The sequence below is a fragment of the Lithobates pipiens genome, unplaced genomic scaffold, assembly GCF_037356315.1.
Source record: "Lithobates pipiens isolate NorthernLeopardFrog02 unplaced genomic scaffold, aLitPip1_a1.2 Scaffold_8, whole genome shotgun sequence".
Taxonomy (NCBI): Eukaryota; Metazoa; Chordata; class Amphibia; order Anura; family Ranidae; genus Lithobates; species Lithobates pipiens.
The window spans coordinates 522,930,410-522,955,251 of NW_027507903.1; the positions used below are offsets into that span (position 1 = coordinate 522,930,410).

The window sequence follows — 24,842 nt, forward strand, 5'->3', positions numbered from 1 at the left end:
AGATATGTCCATCCACCTAAACTGACAGGCCAGGCAAGGAGAGAATTAATCACAGAGCAGCCAAGAGGCCCATGGTAACTCTGGAGGAGCTGCAGAGATCCACAGCTCAGGTGGGAGAATCTGTCCACAGGACAACTATTAGTTGAGCCTTTATGAAAGAGTGGCAAGAAGAAAGCCATTGTTGAAAGAAAGCCATAAGAAGTCCTGTTTTCAGTTTTCTAGAAGCCATGTGGGGGACACAGCAAACATGTGGAAGAAGATGCTCTGGTCAGCTGAGTCCAAAATTGAACTTTTTGGTCTAAATGTGTGGCGGAAAAGTAACATCACCCTGAACACACCATCCCCACCATGACCCAAACATGGTCGTGGCAGTGTTGTGGAGATGCTTTTCTTCAGCAGGGATAGGCAAGCTGGTCAGTGTTGATATAAAGATGGATGGAGCCAAATACAGAGAAATCTTGGAAGAAAACCTGTAATGCCGTGTACACGCGATCGGAATTCTGGCCAGAAAAAGACAGATGAGAGCTTTTCATCGGAAAATGCGACCGTGTGTATGTTCCATCGGAATTTAGCTGTCCTAATTTCCGCCAGACAAAAATTGATAGCATGTTCTCAATTTTCCAGACGGAAAAAACGTTCTATCAGTAATTCCGATCGTGTGTATGCAATTCCGACACGCCAAAAATCACGCATGCTCAGATTCAACTACGAGACAGAAGCTGTTGGCTACTGGCTATTGAACTTCCCTTTTCTAGTCCTGTCGTACGTGTTGTACATCACCGCGTTATAAACGATCGGAATTTGATGTGACCGTGTGTAGGCAAGGCAGCTTGAGCCGAATTCCGTCGGAAATTCCGTCAGGAAAACCATCGGAGCTTTTTCTGACGAGAATTCCGATTGTGTGTACGTGGCATTAGAGTCTGCAAAAGATGGTGGAGATTCAACTTCCAGCAGGACACCGACCTTAAACAGCCAGAGCTACAATGGAATGGTTTCGACCAAAGCACATTCATGTGTTAGAATGGCCCAGTCAAAGTCCAGACCTAAATTCAATTGAGAATCTGTGGCAAGACTTGAAAATTGCTGTTCACAGACACATCCAATCTGATAGAGCTTGAGCTATTTTGCAAAGAAGAATGAGAAAAATGTCACTGTAGAAATGCAAAGCTGGTAGAGACATCCCCAAAAAGACTCGCAGCTGTAATTGCAGTGAAAGGTGGCTCTGCAAGTATTGACTCAGGGGGGCTAAATACAAATGCAAGCCACACTTTGCAGATATTTATTTGTAAAAAAAAATTGAAAATGATTTATCATTTTCCTCCCACTTCACAATTATGTGCCACTTTGTGCTAGTCTATCACATACAATTCCCAAAAAATACATTTACGTTTTTGGTTGTAACGTGACAAAATGTGGAAAATTTCAAGGGGTACGAATAGTTTTTTCAAGGCACTGTACACAGTTTGAATCTCGGCTGGTTCCTGCTGAACTGGCCGTGATTTCAACAGTCTATGGGTGGCTTAAATCCTTTAGGGATGTGCTCCTGTACAATTCCACAGAGTCAAATCTCAAGACTTGGGGTACTCACCATTCCCTGGGATCTTGCTGAAAAGATGGTGGATTTACCCCCTACAGTACTAAAGCCAGGATAAATATATTTTATAACTTTTTCTTTATAGTTTCTTTTTTTTTCCTTACTTTAAAGCTGCTATTAATTATGTGGGAAGGAAGGGGCCCTGATATATTGTCCTTTTGCCTTTTTACGGCACGGTCTGCTTTAATGTCTATTAATTAGCACAATGCGTAATGCTAATAAAATCTCTCCTGTTGTGTTTGACATACTAATGAGAACTACCAGCCCTGTGATGATGATCAATCCGATTAGGCTGAAAAAGGTCCTTTCCTTGGTTATGTGCAAAGGCGATGCAATGGCTTTAAAAATCCAGTGTGTGGGCCCTGGGATATTTACTTACAAGCCTGGCATGCAAAATATGATGTCACCTAGAAGCAAGTCTTTATTAATATATACAGTATAGGAAAAATAATACAATATAAGTATAAACTGGCAAAAAGAAGACTAGATCCAGAAGCTCCAGGAACGAACGCGTTAAATAACACTCTGAACAAGGCCGTCCCTGTGTAGAGCATTCTATACAACACTGAGATCTATAAGAGGTTGGCTTGAAAGCCTTTATGCATAGACGTCTCCATAGCAACCCATGACTTCAACCATCTGCTCTCTGCAATTCCCTCTACTTATTATACACAAACACACTGCAAGGAAAATTACAACCGCAGCCTGACTTCAATAGAACTAAAAAGCAATCATGGCGGAGAAATGTGCTCTGAATTATTGGTAATCTTTAGTAGATCACAGCAGCCAGTATTATGATTTATGTTTAAACTGAAATCTATGGATTTAAATACAGAATAACACACTCAGATGTGTTTCCACTTCAGAAATATTGAAGTGGAATCGTCACTATGGAAACGTTAGAGCTCGCCCGTTAACGTTAATGCATCTCCTGTTTGCCTAGTGGAAATTAACATTGAATTGTCCATGCAGTACAAGCAGAGTCATTAGCACAGACCAGAGGAAGTGAGGGTGTTTGTAGCACTGACTGGATTAGCATCTGCGTAGGACAAAAAGAACCCTCTCGTGATATCTGCTGAGGTGACGGATTGTAAGAATGCCCATGCTTGCCTAAACCTGGCAATGCCTATCTTCCTGAGTCATTTTATTTTCTAAAAGATTCCAAACCAGTGTGCCTAGTGAATAGGTTACTTTGTTCTGCAGGCTCTGCCTGCTGCCAGGAAGCCATTTACTGACTACATAGAAATATTAATATTTTATAGCAGGACCTTAATGTAACATTTATAATCAGGTAGGTCCTGGAGTGCTCTAACAAACTGATAGGGACATGAGCAGCTCATTCATAAAATGTCCACAGCTATGCTAGAAAAGGTGAGATTGTGAAAGAAGGAGGTGAGAGTGACCACTGCCAGGACAAGGCCATCTATAGCCCAGGGCGAACATGTCAAATCCCCCCGCCCCCCAAGATATTTTAGCATTATGTGTTAAGAAAGTTCCTGTTTGGGTTCTGTGTGTCTCCCAGAAGACAGCGGGGCGGACATGGCGTAGATCACTGCCGAGCCTGCATTGATATATGCCCGGAAGTGGGAGCAAATACCTGTATTATACAGGTATCTCCTCCCCCCTGAAATATGCCAAATATGACACCGGAAGGTGAGGAGGAATCCAATCAGCGTAAGTTCCATTTTTGGGTGGAACTCCGCTTTAAGCATAAATTCCCCCTCCTCCCAGGACAAATCTTTCAGCCCCTGCTGCAATCCCCTCCCAGCATAAATATTTGCCCCCCCATCCCCCCTCAAATCTTCTCTCTTTCTCAAGTCCCCCCCCCCCCCCCCAAAAAAAAAAATCACTCCTCCTAGCACAAATTCTCTACTCCTCAAATTTCCCCTCCGAGTACACATCCTCTCCCCGAATAAGAATTCCCCTCTTAGCACAAACACCCCAAATCCCCTTTCCTATCACAAATCCTCTTCCCAGATCCACCTCTCCCAACACAAATCCCTCCTTTCCTAGTACACCCCCCACAAATCTCCCCTCCTAGAACAATTCTTACCCCCTGCTGCCCCACAAATCCCCCCACCCAACACAGATCCCCTTCCCCCAATCTCTTTGTGTTGCTCCCCTTGTCCAAGCTCTGAGAGTGATGCTCTGTGAACGGACATGGGCAACAAATGAACGGGAAGGCAAGACTGTGCTGTAAGGAAGGATCATTTTCAGAAGACATTAGCTTGTAGTCAGACACATGTGTTTGGTGGACATTTATGCATGAGGACAATATTTAGGGTGGGTATTTATAAATGAGGACAATATTTAAAATGGGGCCAAAAAGAATCTATAGAAAGGAACAGAGCCATGAGAGAAACCTAAGCAAAGCAGCTTGTACCCCGGTTTGGTGGCCTAGTTAGGATAAGCATCATTATAAAGGACCTTCACCCCTAAAATGGAATTTAAAGTGTTGCAGGGACAGAAGGTAACAGGTACTATAACTTTTACTACTTCAAGGCCATAATCATTGATACTTTGGCAATTGTTCTGGTATTGGAAGTGTAGCACTAACCCCTGAACGGGCTGCTGATTTTTTCTGGGCTTACCGATTACCTCCTCCAGCTCGTACTCGTTGTCCTTGTCTAGGGGTTCCCAGGGTTGATAACCCAGTAACTGTAGAGACCGACACTTGAATTCCTTGTTAGGATTTTTATTTTGCATAAAACAGTTGAACAAACTTGGTCTCTAAGTTGGGAATAGAGGGTATCAGGGTAAAGTTTAGCTCAGGTGCTTGGAACTGCTGACTTCAATAAAAGTCTCTCTCTATGTACACAATCCAGGGAACAGCCGCTCGCAACTGGACTCTTTAGCTGTTGGATAAATCCTTAAGTTTGGGTTTAGCAGCCAACAGGTAATTCTAGCTTTCAAAGTCTCTCATACAGACTTGGTTGGAAACTTAGGTACAACTGGAAAGGTAGAAGTAGGAACTTTTCTTACTGTACCAGAATCTTTCAGCCGGTCTGGTAATACTGTAAGAATTGAGGATTCAATCAATGTCCATGGCAGCTCAGCTTCCAGGCTCTTACCGAGCAGCCAGCCTTGTGCGTGGCTTTCTCACTGAAGAGTCCTCCCCTGGTCGCGTGTACGAGTTGCTGGGCCTCTCCAAATCCGAGACGGCACCGGAACACCTTAGAATCCTCCTTCCAGTTACTGCGCCTCAAACTAGACAGTTCTGAGGCTCGGAAACTGATGGATCCGCACACCAGGCAATGAGGGCCCCCGGGGGCTGGTCAGGAGGATCAGGACCACGGAGTCAGCAACAACTTCTGGACCAGAACCCCGAACCACGTGACTTCAGCACCTTAAGTACCCTTTCCCAGATTACGCAGTGAGACAAACGCGCCCACTGATTGGCTCCGAGATAGAGATTGGTACCCAATGCGTCCAACCAGACTTCGTTCCAAAGCTTCCCACAGGTGTACAACCCCACCTATGACCAGGCAGAACTTCTATACAGCCCTGCCAAACTGATGTCAAAGTACAATTTAGCACAATTAGCCACAAAACTCACTACAGTTTTGAGCAAAAACTAAATTTAAACACATAGCGCGCACTCATTAGGAGTACCGGCGATACAGAAGCATGCTCTCTATGTCTTCATTTGGTCAAGTTGCTTGCTCATGGGCTCAAAAACACTCCTGCATCTCCCTTCCATGAGCTGACTCTCAAACTTGGCAGGCCGCATGTCATTACAACTTTAGACTTGCCCATGGCACCAGTGTGCTTTTGTAGCTAGCATTTGGTGCCAATCTGCATGCCATGCCTTTAAATACCATGTCCTGTGATGTCACTGCACTGTGATGGGTATCCCTTTCAATCAGCTCTGTACCTGTACATAGAATGCCCCTCCAACAGCCACTAACCAATGTAGTAAATGAAAAGGTACATTGTTTCATAGAAGAACTTCTCCTAAAATCCCCTTACAAGCCATGGCATAGGGTACCAAACTAGCTCTGATTGGAAGCCTACAGCAGGTGAAAGGAAGGCCTTCAACCTGTGGCAGTGCCACTTGCTCATGAGGAAGGGCTAGAACCCCCAAAAGATTTTGGAGGATCATTAGATAGATTTACTCACACCAGCCAGGAAGTAAGCAAAGTTCTGCAACAAGGACAATAAGAAAGAAATATCTGGTGTTCTAGCACTCCCTTACACTACTAACAACTGTATTTCTGTCTGTGTTGCTGTCATAGGTTTACTTTCACTTCCTGTCCTGCTGACCACATTAGCCAAACATTTGCCAAAGAGGGAGTGGAGGGAAATGCCTATAGCGGAGTCCCTGAAACCAGTTAAAACCAAAATGGGGTTTTTATTCCTTCCCCACCTACAGTAAAACCTTGGTTTGAGAGTAACTTGATTTGAGAGCGTTTTGCAAGACAAACTAAAATTTTAAATACATTTTGACTTGATATACAAGCAAATTCTTGATATACAAGTAGCGTCATGTCACAACTGAGTATAAAAGAGAGGTGCCTCTAAGTGTAGCGATATCGTTACATTTAATGAAGGTACAACATTTAGCAACATATTGCTACACTTAGAGGCGCCTCTCTTCTCTTTTATACTCTGTAGCTCCTGCTGGATTTTGCTTCTAGTCCCCTTGTGCAGGCTAACATTTGTGCTCTGTAGCTCCTGCTGGATTTTGCTTCTAGTCCCCTTGTGCAGGCTAACATTTGTGGATGGACATTTTATGGTTACACAACTCATCACATTAGTATAATCTTTTTATATGGACTATAAACTGAAGGACTTATGAATAAATGGTTGTGGAACGAATCATTTGAGTTTCCATAATTTCTTATGGGGAAATTTGCTTTGATATACAAGTGCTTTGGATTACAAGCGTGCTTCTGGAATGAATTCTGCTCGCAATCCAAGGTTTTACTGTATTTAAAAACCAAAATGAATAAACGTTTAGCTTGACAGACATTTTAACACTGCAGTGAACTTTGTGGCTGGATAAATTCTGACAGATCACTTGTGTTTTATCTGCCAAAAGTATTGGCAATTCTATTCAGTCAGTCTTGTGGTTCGCACAGCGCAGCCAAGAAATGACAGGACCATTTCCTGGTTTAGCTTTGCAGCTTCTCTCACTGCTTCCAGTCTTTTCATTGGACAACACCAACATCTTTTTACCATCACTCTGCTAATCCCTTGTCCTGGCAGGTAATACAAAAAGCTACAAAGCTGAACCTGAAACAGGGGAATCGTCTAGGGTAGAATGCCAGGATTGCAAACAAATAGTTTAGAGCAGCGGCTGCAACTGTGAAGGACCTGTGTTGTTTACCCTTCCCTTCCTGTTTTCTCTTTCAATCACAAAACTTTTTTCTCCCAGAATGCAAGGTGTTCTGTGAATGGGAGGATAACAGGTCTCCATTGCCCATTTACACGCCTTGTATTCTAGATGTAAAATACTATTAGTTTTGTGAATGGATCAGGGGCCACATCCCCCACAGTGCTGAAAGCATGGGACATGTGCAGGGGGTATGCCAGGTGGTGCACACCCTAATCACTGTGTGCTAAGCTGGCAAATATACCTCTGGGTGCAACCTCAAGTCACCAGGTTGTACCCAACAGTTTGCACTATATTGACAATTTTATGTAACATTCTTTATTAGTCCAGTAGGCCTATTGTCAGGCACCTGGACCTGTTTTTGTTATTTTACTACTCTTTTTATTGTTTTTTGTTTTGTCTATACATATGTCTGAAACAAACAATAAAAAATGTTATTGAACCATAATCCCTATGTGCTGTGCCAATTCCCCCTACTGCCCGCCCCCCCCTGCCCTGCAGTGCAGCTAGCTTCCCTCTGCTGCGGGGGATGTTTCAGGATGTAGAGTAGGGGAAGGGGCTAGTAAATATGTAATTTACCAGTCCCTTCCCTTTCCAAATGAACACACTTGCTCACTGTGTCCATTCATAACTGAATGTAAACTGTATTTGTTATGCTTCAGTTTGTGAATGACCAGGAAGCCGCGCAGCACAGACCAAATCATCAACTGCATCTGAGGCTTCAGAGAAAAACGTGTGTTTGAGCTTTGGGGTGCACACCCCCAATGCAGTAGGCTGCGCACACCTATGGCTGAAAGATCACTGCTGTGGGGAGCATCTGGTGTCATTGGAGAGAGGATTTTTACCGTAAGCAGCGCTTTCCCGGTACTTTATATTATCACTACATTGTTTACGACCCACAGTGCCGACGGCTGAGTGGGGGGTTTGAGTCAAACGTTGTCTGTGAGGAAAGTGTTTTCTATGGTTGTATGAAGACTTGCCTTGCATCTCTGGTCCATGAGAAAATAAAGTGTCATCGGCATATAAAGGGTGCCGGTTGGAGACTTGCCGGTGAGATTTTCCTCTTTTGGCCTTACTTGACTCTCTTGTTCACTCAAGGAGTCCATTTTATCTGGTGAGTGCAGTGTGAGTATCTTGGGTACACCAGAGTGGAAGACACTTATAGTTATGCTATCATTTATTGTGGCATGTTGGACTTTATAACAAGTGGGACTTTTTTCGCACGGATAAGAATTTTATATATATTTTGCTGTTATTGGTTTATCATATTTGCTATAGCTCGGTTCCCCTTGATAAGGGTTTATGTGTATTGATATAGTTGAGACATTGTCTTGTGGCAGCAGGTGTTTCTCTTTTTCTGTAAGGACTAATAGTAAGTGTGGATGATTGGATATTGAGCAATTTATTATGCTGTTTTTAACGCAATTCCAAGATCACTCTGGATTTTTCTGGGACAGGTGATTATAACATATAAGTATAATGTGAGTTTAGTTTTATCGCCCAAGCTTGCTATTAAAAGCAAGCACACTTAAAGTGGTTGTAAACCCTTACAACACACTTTGACCTACGGGTAAGCCTAGATTAAGGTGTATCTCCTAAACCGTGTAGGTTTAGGAGATATTTGCCGAAAGACAGGCGCATGCGCCGTAGACAGCGACGTGCAGGCGCACTGAGCGCGGCACCCGTCAACGGTGATATGCCGCGCGTGGCGGCTCCCGTGCGCATGTGCGGGAGTGACGTCATCGCGGCTTCGCCGAATGACAGCGGCGGAGTAGCGAGACACACCGAGAAGATGGATGCGCCGGACTACAGGGGACAGCGGTGACTTCGCTGGCTCCTGTGTCAGGTAAGTGACACATAATGGACTACTATGCGATGCATAGTAGTCCATTATTCTTTACCTTTGCAGGGAATGAAAGAGGAAGTAAACCCATCAGGGTTTACTTCCTCTTTAAGCCTCGTACACACGATCATATTTTCGGATGACCAAACGTCTGCTTTTTGTTGCATGCTAGTCTCACGTCGAAAGTGAAGAGGTTTCTCACCATACGAAAATTCTCGTACGAATACAACTTCAGAAGTGACGTTATGTGTTGACTCGTTTTGGATGTAGTCTTTCGTTTCTTAGCATGCGTAGTCTTCCACTTAAATTTTTTTTAGTACGAAAACCATACTAATTAAACAAAAATCGGATGTTGAGTTCACGTACGACAAATATTTTATAGCCTGCACATCCAGATTTTGTCTGACGGAAAACCACAATCGGCTGTTGAAAGCACCATACCAACGATCCAAAAAAAGGGCGGATCGTTTGTTCGATGAAATTTTACTTTCAAATTTCGGATCGTGTGTACGGGCCTTAACAGATTTTTAATCAGATCTTTACCCTATAAAACAAATTATTTTCACCTGCCTCCAGCCCCCTCTCTCTCCCACAATTAGATCTTTTTTTTTTTAAAGTGTTTAACAGTTTTGGGCTGCAGTGCAGCACTTCCTCTTTTCTTACCTTGGCAAGAATGCCATTCGCCCCCTGCTCCAAGAAGGCAATTATACTGGCAGACGCATGTGTGTGTTTGAATTCCTTGCATGTGCAGATGTCAGGGTGTGGGTCCCAGCATAGCCTTACGGTATATCTGTGCATGTGCAGGGGTTTCCTGTGTGTGTGCTAGGATGGAGAAGGTATGAAAGTCCCAGATCTCAGTATGTCTGCACATTAGGGATGCCACCTGTCCGGGACAGTTCGGGTTTGGAATCATGCATAAGGGTTTTTAGACTGCCTGAAACCCAGACACATTATTCAAACTGGACTATGGCTTCCCAGCAGGGTTGTTGGCTATAATTGTCTAAGCTGAATGTGTCTGTTACACTCTCTTTCATGCTGCCCAAAGCCAGCACTAACAATTCCACCCCCCCCCCCCCCCCTACACACACACACACACACGGGAGAAGAGAGAGGGCTCGATCTGAACCTCTTCCTCCTACCCTTACCCCTCTGCGTCTGCCCACACTCCAATCCCCAGGGCTGTGCCTCAGAAAAGGAGAGTGGGTGCTGGAAATTTAAAGTCCAGCAGGCTCAGATACATCTGGATGAGAGTTGCTGACTGTCAAGGGGTGAGTGAGCTCACCATCCATCCCTGCCTGTGACTGAAGTCTCCCTTCTTCTGTCTCCTGCCTCTGAGTGAGTACACTAAGGTAAATCAGGGTTCCCAGAGCCCCCTTTGCATCAGAGTTCCCCTTTACACCAGAGGCCACAAAGAAATAGCTGTGCGCCGCTAAAGTGTTCGGGTAGGACTTGAAGAAAAGGTGGCAACCCTACTGCACATGTTTGACTGCAGATGTGCCACAGGGCTCTGCTAAGACCCGAAATCCAGCCAGAGCCCTCCAGCACATCTGCGCACATGGTGCCAGATTGAAAAAGATGGCAATGTCAAAGAGAGGGAAGGTTCAAAATGAAGGGAGACTGAAGTTTCTCTTTAAAAAAGAAGCATGGCCAAATCTTTTTTGGTCATAAGTCTCTTCTGGGTCACAGTAGTGCGCATACTTTTGCTTTCCTGTCACCCAGAGTCACCTGATAGCAGGCTATAGATCGCTATCAGCTGACATCACAGGGAACTCTAGGCTCTGGAAGGATCCCGACCATATTGTCAGTATCCATAGTAAACAACAGCCTTGTACCCATTGCATAGATTTATTCAGAGGGTTATATCCAGGGCTTTTTTTCTCAGTGAATAGGTGCAGGTACTCCCCCTTTCCTGAGTATCTGCCCCCTACCCACCTACGAGCACCATTCCTTGGTTCTACACTTTACCTAGAGAATGCAGAAAAGTATCATTTTTGGTGCTAAGTAGTTTGTATGGAATTTGCTAATGAAAAGCAGTAAAATAGGTCCCCTGCAGCCAGCAACAATAGACCCCCTAGCAACAACAGATCTCCCCAGTAACAATAGATCCTTCACAGCAACTGTGGAAATCCCCAGCAACAATAGATCTCTCCAGGAACAACAGATCCCTCCCAGTAGCAAAAAGACTCCCCAGCAACACTAGATCCACCCAGCAACAATAGATCACCCCACAAGAAAATAACCTAGCAACACTAGATCCACCCAACAACAAGAGCTCACCCCACAAGAAAATAACCAACAACACTGGATCCACCCAGCAACAAGAGCTCACCCCACAAAAAAATTACCAACAACACTAGATCCACCCAAAAACAATAGATCACCCCACAAGAAAATAACCAACAACACTAGATCCACACAGCAACAATAGATCACCCCACAAGAAAATAAGCAACAACGCTAGATCCAAACAGCCATAATGGCTCACCCCACAAAAAAATAACCAATAACACTAGATCCCCGCAACAACAATAGATCACCCCACAAGAAAATAACCAACAACGCTAGATCCAAACAGCCACCATAGCTCACCCCACAAGAAAATAACCAATAACACTAGATCCACCCAGCAACAATAGATTTCCCAGTATCCAGAATCAATAGTCTCTCCAGCAGCCAGCAATGATAGCCCCCTCCCTCAGCTCAGCAGTAGATCTCTCCCATCAACAATTGACCGCCGTCTCCCAGAAACAACAGATCTCCCTCCACAGCATCAATAGATACACCCCAGTGACATTAGGACCCCCAGCATCAATAGACACTCCAGTACATCTAGGCACCCCTTGGCATATGCATTCATTGCTGGAGGTGCCAGAACTGCGTACGCCCATGTTCCAGCTGAAAAAAAAAGCTCTGGTTATATAATTCCTTTCCCCTATTACCTAGAAGCATAAAAACATTGTAACAGTGCTGTATGAATCCAACCTTTGAGACCACATACAATAAATGAAGCTGTATGCTGCATACTCTGACTGTCGATAGATTAGGGACCCCACTATCAAAGAAGACGATTCTTCACTTCATTCTCTTGCCATAGTGATCCTGTGTTGACCAAACATTCTATGGCTTTTCACAATGCAATTGACTGAAGTCTATTGTTACGGTCATTTCAGGAGCATCACTGAATACATCAATGGGATCCTGGATGTCGTAAGTCAGTATGATGGATGTAAGCATTGCGATAAATCCTAAATTATGGTGAAGTCTACAGATTATTAACTGCATCATGTAGAAAAAAAAAAACTGATGCTTTTTGCCTTTTTCTTAAATAGAATTATTAAATGAAATATTATCAAAACATTAAGAGTGAATAATAGTAGTAATAATACACTGGCACAAAGACGCATAAGACATGCCATTGTTATATAGCAATAAAGCTGTTCCATTTGGGCAGGCGGTGGGTGTACTGCGCCATTAAATATCCACACCCTTTAATTATTTATATAGATTTCCAGGCTATAAAATGGATTGCAAGCTTTTAACACCTTGTAAAATGAGCATCAAGTCAGAAATGGTAGCTTTTGTCCAGTAAACAGAACATAAGCTAGAACATAAGAATGGTGGGGTCAGGTATATGAGAAGAGTTCAATTACCTTGTCTATGGTGTGCTGATTACCTTTGCTGTCAGAGCTGTGCGTATCTGCTTGTGAAGCTTGTAGGGAGTGCTCACAATACAAGGCAGAGGAAGGAGGGTGAAGAGGACTGGGAAGGAGGGTGAAGAGGACTGGGAGGGACTGGTACATTGATCCTCACTGAGGGGGAAGGGATGAAGGGAGCACGTTGTTCTATAATGGATATTACATCCGTCTGAATGGCGTGAGGGAGACGAAAGGTTATGGTTTATTCACAGAGCTTGGTTACTAGAAAGCTGACATTCATTTTCTGGGAACTTAGGCGGAAGGGTGTTTTTCATTAATTCATTTTTTCCACTGATAAAGATGGCCCTGCTGCTTACTTGTGATTTCATGGAAAGAGCCTAAACCTTCTGCACCGAGGGAATGGCAGGGCTGTCTTGGTAGGACGGACATGGGGGTAGGTGTGTGTCCAGGGGTATGGTAGGTGTCTGTCCAATCTCCAGGTTCTGCATCACTCCAACACCAATAGCCAGCTGAGAAGGGTATTTTTCCAGCTCTAATCCTAAAAGCTTGTCATCAGCAGCAGAGGGTAAAAATGAGGCGTAAAAGCAACACATATTCAAGTAGCCAGTAATTCAACAGAGAACTATCATTAGAAGCTCTGGCCCCCTACATTATGCAATTTATTTTGCTGTCTGTTTTTAACGCGATTTCATAATCACTTGGGATTTCTGGAACAGATTATAACATAGTATAACATAGCTCCTAACTGTCCCTGATTTCGAGGGACTGTGCCTGATTTGGAGCAATGTCCCTCTGTCCCTCTTCCCCCCCCCCTCAATCGTCCCTCATTTTGGTCTGATCTATATAGTTGTATATAAATTGCACTTTTTATCTTTCAAAAAGTGTTTCCCAGTAGTGATGGCCGAACGGTTCGCCCGGCGGTCGTTTCGCGGCGAATTTCGGCTGTTCGCGGTCCCCCTGTTCGGCGGACTATTGGCGCCGTTCGCCCGGCGGACTTCCGTGTTTACTGTGTAAAAGAACTTTGACCTATAATGACACATCCATCATGGGGTACAGGACAGCCAATTGAGACATTACCGCACATGGACACTTGGACATTCCCCCTAACTTATAAATAGACCCGATCCGGCGGCCATTTTACATTCTTTCTTCTGTCACTATAGGGAGAGGTTGCTGTGTGGAGCAGGGAGAGATTACAGTGACCCAAATCGCTAGCTATTTGGTACACAAAAGTTATTTTCAGGACTGGTATAGGTGTAAGGTGTAGTTCAGGATAGGCAGTGCTGTGCTAGTGATTGTTGCAACAGCCTGAGTGTCTTTTGTCAGTTTAGAGAAAGGGACAGGACGGTGTGTGCTGCAGGGACAGCCAGTTTAGTCATTAGCTGTTACTATCAGGTCCACAAAAGTGCTATTTCAATTATTGTTCCAGTAGCCTCTGTTTTGTCAGTTTATATAGGGACAGGCAGGAAGCAGTGTGTGAGGCAGTGAGGGTCAGTTTAATCAGTAGCTGTTACTATTAGTTCCACAAAGGTTATTTTCAGGACTGGTATCAGTGGTATGGTAATAGGCTTGTACACGTATAATATTATTTTTTCCAAATATAAAAAGAATATTATACTTGACTGCTGCCCTTCTGCTGCAGTCTGCTAATCATTCACAACCCACTTGTTCCACAAAGCTCCTTATAAGGACTGGTAACTTGGTCTGTCTAGGGTGCTACAGTACATAGGGTTGAGTGAGGTACAGTCTGCTACTCTATAAGGACTGGTATAGGTCCACAATACATAGGGTTGAGGTGCACTACTGCTGACCGCTGCCCTATACTGCAGCAGTCCTTCATTGGTGTAGGGACTGACGTACAGTCTGCTAATCACTCACACACAACCTACTTGGTCCACAAAAGTCCTTATAAGGACTGGTAAGTTATGGGGTGCTACAGTACATAGGGTTAAGTGAGGTACAGTCTGCTACTCTATAAGGACTGGTATAGGTCCACAATACATAGGATTGAGGTGCACTACTGCTGACCGCTGCCCTATACTGCAGCAGTCCTTCATGGGTATAGGGACTGACGTACAGTCTGCTAATCACTCACACACAACCTACTTGGTCCACAAAGGTCCTTATAAAGACTGGTAACCTGGTGTAGGGTGCTACAGTACATAGGGTTGAGTGAGGTACAGTCTGCTACTCTATAAGGACTGGTATAGATCCACAATACATAGGGTTGAGCTGCACTACTGCTGACCGCTGCCCTATACTGCAGCAGTCCTTGATCGGTATAGGGACTGAGAGTTTTGTCACAGGGTCATTTAAAAAATGACAGGCAGAGGAAGAGGCAGGCCCTTCCGCAGGGGTGGTAGGGGTAGGGTAGGAGCAACAGGCTTGAGCCAAAGTGGGAAGTTGCAGAAGGTGCGTTCAATTACTTTAAAGGACGCACCAGACTTGGTTGAGTGGTTCGCTCAGCCTTACTCTTCTGCAGCCTCCTCATCCTCTCGATCTGCACCCTCTTCTTCACTCTCTGCTATGTGCACCCCGGAAGACACTACCACCAACAACACCACCACCACCACCACCACCACCACCACATACCTTCCGCTTGAGTCACAGGAATTATTTTCCGATCCATATCAAGACATTTCTGATGCGCAGCCACTCTTGGTATTGGATCAGGAAGAGGAGGCAGCAACAACCGCTACTCAGCAGTCTGACGACAGTACCCAGATCAGCCCAAGGAGGAGGTTGGTCCCCGGTGTTGCTGCCTACTCCGAGATCTCTACTTATAGCGGTGGGGAAGGTGACGTTGATGATGACGTGTCTAGTGATGTCACGTGGGTGCCCACAAGAGAGGAAGAGGAGGGGAGTTCAGAGGGAGATATGGACCAGCAGATAGGGAGGAGAAGCAGACTGCAAATGTATCAGGAGCGAGTCATCAACCATGTACGGTCACATCTGGCGCTCCCAGGACACCGGCACATGGCTCCGCAGTGTGGGCTTTTTTTAACGTGTCCGCTGCTGACAATAGAGTTGCCATCTGCAATCTTTGCAGTCAACACATTAGTCGCGGTAAGCCCAACACTCACCTAGGGTCGACCGCCTTAAGAAGGCACATGAGCAGCCATCACCGAGCTGAGTGGGAGCAACGGAACACACAAAGCCACACTGCAGGCTCTCACCGTCCAGCCTCGTCTTCTACTTCTCCTTCTCCTCTCTCCTCACAATTGTCCTCCACTCCACCTTCCATCACGCCATGCTCACGTTTTTCCGCAAAAAGGAAGGCTTCCGTGGGCCTAATGTTCGAGCGTAAAAAATGATGACGCCGGATAACCCTCTTGCCCAACGGTTGACGGCTGGCTTGTCAGAACTGATAGCCCGCCAACTACTGCCATATAAACTGGTGGACTCAGAGGACTTTCGCAAATTTGTGGCCATTGGAACACCACAATGGAAGGTCCCAGGAAGGAAGTATTTCTCAGAGAAGGGCATCCCAGAGCTATATGGCCATGTTCAGCGGCAAGTGAATGTATCTCTGGCACACAGTGTCGGTGCCAAGATACATCTGACCACAGACATGTGGTCTAGCAAACATGGGCAGGGAAGGTATATCACTTTTACTGCCCACTGGGTGAACCTTCTGACGGCCGTCAAGCATGTAACCCGTGGCACCCGTGTAGATTTGGTTTTACCGCCATGGATTGCATGCAGGCCTGACTCTTCTTCTCCTCCTCCTCCTACTCCATCCTCCTCCCTCTCCTCCTCGGCTGACTCCTCCTTTTCCGCTGCTAGCGTCTCTTCCGCTGCGCTGCCCAAGCTCCCCAGAACCTATTCGACATGCCAGGTGAGACGTTGCCATGCCGTGCTGCGTCTGTTGTGCCTGGAAGCCAAGAGCCACACTGGCCCGGCACTCCTTTCAGCTTTGCGTTCACAGGCAGATCAGTGGCTAACACCGCTCAATTTGACAGTTGGTAAAGTGGTGTGTGACAACGGTGCCAATCTGCTTAGCGCATTGAAACAGGGCTAAATCACGCACGTGCCATGCATGGCACACGTCTTAAACTTGGTCATGCAGCGATTCGTTGTCAAATACCCTGGGGTCCAGGACATCTTGCGGCAGGCAAGGAAAATCTTGGCCCATTTCAGAAGATCTTACACGGCCATGGCTCGCCTTGCTGACATTCAGCGGCGACACAATGTGCTGGTCAGACGTCTTAATTGCGATTGCCCGACGCGATGGAACTCAACCTTCTATATGCTTGATAGGCTGCTCCAACAGAAACGTGCAGTTAACGTCTACCTGTATGAACTCTGCGGCAGAACCGGTTCTGGGGAGCTGGGTTTTTTTTCACCACGCCAGTGGCTGCTCATGCGCGACGCATGCAGACTTCTGCGCCCATTTGAGGAGATCACCAAACTGGTCAGTCGCAGCCATGGCGCCATCAGTGACATGGTACCTTATGCCTTCTTTATGGAGCGTGCATTGCGTCGTGTCATTGATCAAGCTGTGGAGGAGCAGGAGCGATGAGGAAGTCGCAATGCTGGATGAATTCCCAGGGGGGGCTATTCTATCTGAGACAAGTGAACAACAGGAGTCTGAAGAGGAGTCAGAGGAGGATGGTGCCGGGGCGGATGAGGAGGAGCAAGAAGAGCATGCTTTAAACCTTTATGGGATCCCTGTTGTGCGTGGATGTGGAGAGGAGAATGAAGAGGACGACATTATCCTGGATGATGAGCAGGAGCCAGGCCACCACACCGCTTCCACTTTAGTGCAAATGGGGGCCTTCATGCTCCAGTGTTTTAATAGGGACCCCCGTATAAAAAGCATAAGGGTCAAGGACCAGTACTGGGTGGCAACGTACTTAGACCCCCGGTACAAACACAAAATGGCGGAAATGTTACCGCCGTCACAGAGGGCTGTCAGAATGCAGCACTTCCAGGCCTTGCTTCGAGAAATACTGCATTCTGCTTTTGCGTGCGCTGGCAGAGGAGCAATTCCCACTCCCAGAGAAGGAGTTGCGGGTACCAATCCAACAGCGCCTGCAAGAAGAGGCCGGTTTGAAGATGTGTTGGTGACTTCGGATATGAGGTCATTCTTTCAGCCGACCCATCGACAGGTGTCATCCGGATCCAGCATCAGGGAACGCCTAGACCGCCAGGTGTCCGACTACATCGGGTTAACGGCCAATGTGGACGCTCTGAGGAGTAATGAACCCCTGGACTACTGGGTGGGCAGGCTTGACCTCTGGCCAGAGCTTGCCCAATTTGCAATCGAACTGTTGGCTTGCCCCTCATCCAGTGTCCTGTCCGAAAGTACGTTCAGCGCAGCAGGGGGGATCGTGACCGATTAAGCGTACTCACCTAGCTCACGTCAGTGTTAACTACCTCACATTTCTAAAAATGAATGAGGCATGGATCTCGGAGGAATTCAACATATGTGACCAGTAGACCATGTATATGTCTATAAACTATTTTTTTACTCGAGCACAGAAACCTTCTTTCTTCATTTGGCTCACTTCCTTGTCCAAAAAAAGCACACCGTACTATATGCCCGTACCCTCCTCTTTGAAGAGGTTGAGCGGTGTCATATTTCTACTGGGGCTGCTTATTATGAGGGGCTCCCACCATCCCTGTGCTGTGCTGACATCCTCCTGGGGCTGTACCTCTGCTGTGCATATTATGAGGGGCTCCCACTATCCCTGTGCTGTGCTGACATCCTCCTGGGGCTGTACCTCTGCTGTGCATATTATGAGGGGCTCCCACCTTCCCTGTGCTGTGCTGACTTCCTCCTGGGGCTGTACCTCTGCTGTGCATATTTTGAGGTGCTCCCACCATCCCTGTGCTATGCTCATTATGAGGGGCTCCCACCATCCCTGTGCTGTGCTGACTTACTCCTGGGGCTGCTTATTATGAGGGGCTCCCACCATCCCTGTGCTATGCTGACATCCACCTGGGGCTGCTTATTATGAGGGGCTCCCACCATCCCTGCGCTATGCTGACATCCTCCTGGGGATGCTTATTATGAGGGGCTCCCACCATCCCTGTGCTATGCTCATTATGAGGGGCTCCCACCATCCCTGTGCTATGCTGACTTCCTCCTGGGGCTGCTTACGGTGCAGGTGTCAGTGCTGTATATCACGGTGCTGATGTCAGTGCTCTCTATCACGGTGCTGCTGTCAGTGCTGTATATCATGGTGCTGGTGTTAGTGCTTTATGTCACGCTGCTGATGTCAGTGCTCTCTATCACGGTGCTGCTGTCAGTGCTCTCTATCACGGTGCTGGTGTGAGTGCTTTATGTCACACTGCTGATGTCAGTGCTCTCTATCACGGTGCTGTTGTCAGATCACTCTATCACGGTGCAGGTGTCATTGCTGTATGTCACGCTGCTGGTGATCATCTCCTGCACCCTCTTCTTTGCCTACCCTGGTCCCTGACCTTCCCTCTTCTCCATTGCCTTCATGCGCTCCACAGTCCTGAATTGTCACAACAATTTCCCATATAAAAAAAGAATGCTTGTAGTTGTCGATCCCAGATTCACCTCATACATGTGTTATGTCATTGGCCATGTGGTGGGACTATGTTTGCACAGCTATTAATTATTTTGTGGCTGCAAATTTGACCTGTAGGATTGCGAAGTTCGCCTCCCATTGAAGTCAATGGGGCCCGCCGCGAACGTTCCGGTTCGCGAACTATCGGCCACGTTCGCGGTCCGCGTTCGTGAAACGTCTCGTCGGAAGTTCGTCCATCACTATTTCTCAGTGCTAAACCTCTCATCCAATTTCTAAATTGCTGTATTTGTACATTTTAAAAGCCAATATAAAGGAATAGTAGTGGTAAAAAAAAAAAAAAAAGTCCTTGTGGATTTGATTAACCTTTTTTTTTGGTTAATTCTCCTTTAAGAGGGTGTGGCAGAGAGCGTGTCCTATGCCTACATACGTTTGTTAGTAGGTGTCCCTCATTCCCATCTCAAAATGTTGGGAGGTAGTGCTACACTATTAAAAGCCAGCACATTAGCAGATTTTAGAGCAGCCCTTCACCCTATAAAACAAGTTATTTTCATGTGCCTCCTCTCTACCACAATTGGATTAATTTTTTTAAAGGCGTTTAAACTTTTTTTTGGTTAATTCTCCTTTAAGGGGGTGTGGCAGGGAGCGTGTCCTATGCCTACATACGTTTGTTAGTAGGTGTCCCTCATTCTCGTCTCAAAATGTTGGGAGGGATGGTATAATGTGGGTTTAGTTTTATCAACCAAGCTTGTTATTGTAGCAGGCAAATTTAAGCTATAGCTCATGGTTAGTTTGTGAGTCAGAATTTGGGTCAGAGTTACTGCAGGTCAGGCTGGATTGCTCTACATGGGCAGGTCTCTGGTACTTCCCCCTGGCTTTGGAAATTTACAGAAGCATCTAGAAGTTAGTGCACAGAGGCCGGGAGGGCTGATCTGCATACTTGAGGGAACTTGGCCAATCGCCAGGCAGAGTGTCCTGGCAGGGTGACTGTTAGGTACCTGGTGGTGAGCCTGACTTGACAGAAGAAGACCTCTCTTACAGCTCTGGTTTAGGGACCACTAGAATGGAGACAGTGGCCCCGTGAGCGCAGCGAGGTAGGAGTGTCTGAGCTGGAAGCAGCGGCTGGATCCTCCGGAAGCTGGAACTGCAGAGTAGATGATGGATCAGCAGTCAGTGGTCAGCAGACACAGGAGCAGCAGCGGCAGGACCAGGATGCAGTACACTTGAAATGAGCAGAGGAATGGTCAGACAGGCTGGGTCACAACAGATAAGGCAATCGGGTATGTCCAGCAGGCAGAAGCGAGGTACAGGCAGGTAGAGGTTCAGTAACAGAAGTTCAATCCAAAGGAAGGTCAGGCAGGCCGGGGTCAGGACAGGAGAGGTTAGCAAGGTCAAACGAAAGCCGGGTCAGAGAATACGATCAGCAGGCAGATTACAGGGGACTCGGGTACAGAGCTGCAGACAAACAGCGCTGAGCAAGTGCAGCTGCCCTCCTTAAGTAGGGCCACTGGTGCCAAACAGCGCTTAAGCGCACACGCGGGATGCCTGGCTTGCCCAGTGGCATTTGTGCGCATGCGCGCACGCGTATTTGCCCGTTTTCGTGCGGGCACAACCCTGACAGTGACTGAGTCAGCCCTTAAATTTGGGAGAGCCCTGCTAGCAGGGGAGTCGGGTAAATGATGGAGTGCTGAAGAGACTGTCAGTGGCCTAAGAGGGGGACCCCTGTGTCTGGGGGTGGGGGGCTCTGCCTCCAGAATCGGATAGGACTGGTTTGGAAGGTCCTGTCAGCGTCTCCTTTTGAGGAGGTATCTTGCAGCAGGGAACAAGGAGGACCTTGTGAGTACATCATCACACCCAGGGATTCACAAGCTTTCAGGAGGACAGCGCTGTGCCTAACCTATCCTATGTCTTTCCCTGAGAGATCTTTGTAGCAGCCAAGTGGGCTAATTCCATTAGTGGCCAGTGCAAATCCACATTACATTAGTGGCCAGTGTACAAACTCCTCTTTATATTGGTAAAAAGGGAAAGAGAAAAAAACTTGCATTTGTGGTCAGTTTCGAATCCTTCCTTACATCGGTGGTCCATGTAGAAGCCCCTTTTAAATTGTTGGTGAGTGTAAATCACCCCCTTACATTGGTGGCCAGTGTAGAAATCCTCCTTTATTGGTTGTTGATGTAAAATCCTCCATTACATTGGTTGCCAGTGCAAATTATTCATTACATTGGTGATCAGTGTACATTTCCCTTTACATTGGTGGTAAGTGCATAATTATCCATACACTGGTGGTCAGTGTAAATCCCCCTTTACATTGGTGGTCACTGGTCAGTGTAAACCCCCTAACGTTGGTGGTCGGTGTAGAAGTGTCACCTTACATTTAGTCAGTACAAATCTCCTCGACAATAGATGTCTAAGTAAATTCCTCCTTACATGGAGGTCATTATATATTCCCCCTTACACTGGTGGGTGTAAATACTCCTATTACAGTGGTGTGGTATTACAGTGGTGTCAGTGTAGAAATCCCTCTTAATATTGGTGGGTGGCCTAAAATATCCCTTTACAAGGTGATCAGTGCAAACCCCCCTCACGCTGGTGGTCAGTGTAAATCTCTTCTTGTGTTGGTGGTCATTGTAAATTCCTCATTACATTGGTGGTCAGCGTAAAATCCACCACTATATACTTGCCAAAGATTTCTAGCTTTGCTCTACATGATTCAGAATTTGCCATAGTGTACTGCCTCCTAACTAATCCCATCACCCCACCACTGCCACTGATCCCATCAACCCCCCAGCATTGCCACTGATCACCCCCCCCCCCAGCATTGCCACTGATCCCAGGAGATCTAGGAGTTTTCTGTCTATTGATGGGTCCCCCCTTACCTCCCCAGTCCATGGTGTGCAGACAGTGAGGAGATGATGTGCTGTGCCCTTAAGCAACCAATCAGTGAGCAGTAATGATGTGCACTAACCTCTTGCAACCATTGAGCGGTAAGGATATGCAGTAACCTCTGGCAACCAATCAACAATTAGCAATAATGTGTAGTACCTCTAACAAACAATTGGTGAGTGGTAAGGATGTCCAGTAACCTCTAGCAACCAATCAGTGAGCAGTATTGGTGTACAGTAATCTCTAGCAACCAATTAACAAGCAGAAGTCATGTGCTGTAACCTCTAGCAAATAATCAGTGAGCCATGTGTGCTGTAAGCTCTAGCAACCAGTCAGTGAGCAGTAATGATACACTGTAACCTCTAGCAACCAGTCGCAATTGCTGCCTGATCTGATTCAGTAAACTTCTATTTTTTGTATGTCGCAGAGCTGGTGGAAACGAAATTGCTTGGAAAATGTTTGCGCGGGGTCCAATTAATATTAAAGACGGCCCTGCGGGCAACTACTAGTTGTTTTAAACTGAACTCCAGAGCATCTCCCACATCCTCATCCTCAAAATATATCTAACAAACCTATCATTTTGCCCCGAATAGGCAAAAGTAACAGATTTTCTTTAAAAGTACATAGTAAATAGTGTATATTTTAGCACATAATTCAGGCCATTATTGTAGCGGTTATTTTAAAGTGGTTTTTAATGTTGCATTCACATTTTTATATGCTTCTTCTCTTTTTTTTTTTGCTTTATATTAAATGCAGATAGTTTCCGATTAGCCATAGAGGAATGAAAGATTGTCTTGTGCAATTATTTTGCCTAACTGCTTAAAAACCATTTAGATAAGTTATCAGTCACACAGGGATCTCATTGTCGGTTATTTTTACTACAGGTAGGAAAGTTTTGGATAATAAAATAATAATTTACAACTGTGCTTCACAGTATTATCTCCACAGTATCTCAGCATTATTACAAAATGACTGTGCTAAACTAAATAAAACAAGCCCGCCAAGCATTCTTTTTGCGAGAGGGATTTTCCAAGATAAAGAATTGCTCCATAAGTTTACTAAAGGACAATGTCAGTTTAGAAAAAGATGATTAACACAACATCTGCAGTACTATTGTTGTATTTGATCCCTGGAATTTTCTCTTTTGATATTTACATTATTTCCTACTTCTATGCTACTGCACTAAGACCAGAGCAGCCTGCTTTTAAAATGAATTTACGAGGTCTGCTTTTAAACTTTTTTTCATGCAGCTTTCAACCAAAATTCACACATTTTCTAACTGGTTTCTTTAATCCCTTGCGGATGCCCTGTTCTCCATCTGCCTGAATGACAGGAGTGATGCAAGGCTGATGGGGAACAAGGCACTCACAAGCTTCCAGCACCTCCTTACGTATACAGGACAACACTGCCCCCAGGGCAGGTACCCTTTATGCCCCCCCCCCCCCCCCCCCCCATAGGTTCTGGCTCGGCTTTATAGTATAGATCCTGTATTTAGGAATTCAACATCACACTCAGGGGAAAACTGATGCCACAAACAAGATGGCGGTGCCCAGTGCTTTGCAGAGAGGAAGCCTAGACAAGTAGTTCTACTGCCAATAATATCTGCAAGCATCTATAACATCTATTTGTGATTTTCAGTGACATGAAGACATGATTGTTTTAAAATTTTTGAAATCCTGCTAACCTAGGTGGATGCTGCCCCCTGCCAACTCTTAGACTGAGAACCGAGCGATCAAACACCACCGATCGCTCAGTTCTTAGGGCTCCCTAGGCAGAGAGCTGGTGACTATCAGTCATTGCTGTCTGCTTTGCCCCCTCCTCGCTCACTGAAGCACTAAGCTGTGGAGGGGGTGGAAGTGGTCGGCTAAAGCTCTTAGTGACTCACTGAGAGACTGAGCCAGGTGTCTGTCCAGGCATGTGGGTAGATTCCGACTTTATTGTCCGAGCCTGGACACACTCTGTGACATCAGCTGAAAATGGTCTACAGGAGCGCAGAACAAACTACACTCCTGTGATCCACATGAGAAGTACAGCCAAACAAGCTTTGGCTGTACTTCTTTAAACTATAAATTCCTAATTTTTGTTGTTGTATTAGAATCCCTGCCAGGGTGCTTTTGCCGTCTGAGTCCCAATTGGAAAGATTCACTCCATTTGTCCTGGTAATTGTAATCAGGAATAAAAATAGGAAGAAACTATAATTTTGAAGTGTTACTGGGACAAGAATAGAGAGGAAATATTTCAATGGGGACACATGTACCTGCAAGTTCTGCCCAACAGTGGATTTCTCCTCACTTTGCAGAGATTTCCTCACTTCCTGTTGTATTTTCAAAGCAGGAAGTACAGTGCTATTCCTTTTTTTTGCTGCTGTGATCAGACTTCCTGTAAATTCCCCACAGTCCCACTGTATATAGGAAGAGTGAGAAATGAATAAAATCCACCAAGGTTTTATGGCTGTCTGTATCCTCATTGAAGAAACTCATCCTTTCTATTTGTTTTTAGGAAAATCATAAGGTGAGGGGAAATGGAAAGATTTTACAGTTGCCATCAGAAAGGAGGTAAGGGGATTTCCTCTAATGGGGAAACCTGTTCTGGTGAGAACTATTCTAAAGAGGATCTCCTCAACAGGACAAAAATAGTAATAAAAAAACAAAACAAAACAAAAACCTTCCTTTTCCAAAACCTTAAAAACACTTTTTAAATAAAACTGGTCCCAAATCATTCTGTTTTCCTTTAATTAAATCTTACACTAAATCTGGACTCTAGAAAGTACACATCTGCACATTCTTGTCTCTGTGGCAAGAATATAGTGACATGAATTTGCAAACACTCAGGCTGCATTCACACTACAACGTTTTGAATCGCGGGCATATTTGCCACGGCTCTGCCCGTGATTTGACACTGCCGAGGTTTGAATGACAAAACGCAGGACTCGCATTCGAGATGCTATTAATTTTAAAATCGTGGTCTATCGTGATTGTTGCATGATAAAACATGCTGCAATTGAATGGTGCCCGAAAGTAGCTCCTGAACT

At 45.6% G+C, this 24,842-nt stretch overlaps 1 protein-coding gene across 2 annotated transcripts in view; it reads right to left on the bottom strand.

Annotated features, from left to right (window-relative positions):
- Window positions 1-12,587, bottom strand: part of PRNP (prion protein (Kanno blood group)) — a 60,474-nt gene extending 47,887 nt beyond the window's left edge. Inside the window, exon 1 of one of the 2 annotated variants that reach the window (XM_077469488.1) lies at window positions 12,423-12,587. In XM_077469488.1, coding sequence (XP_077325614.1) covers window positions 12,423-12,572 — 150 coding nt within the window. In that variant the 5' untranslated portion in view covers window positions 12,573-12,587. The remainder of the gene's footprint in view (window positions 1-12,422) is intronic. The other variant, XM_077469489.1, reaches the window with a different exon arrangement.
- Window positions 12,588-24,842: the final 12,255 nt, after the last annotated feature.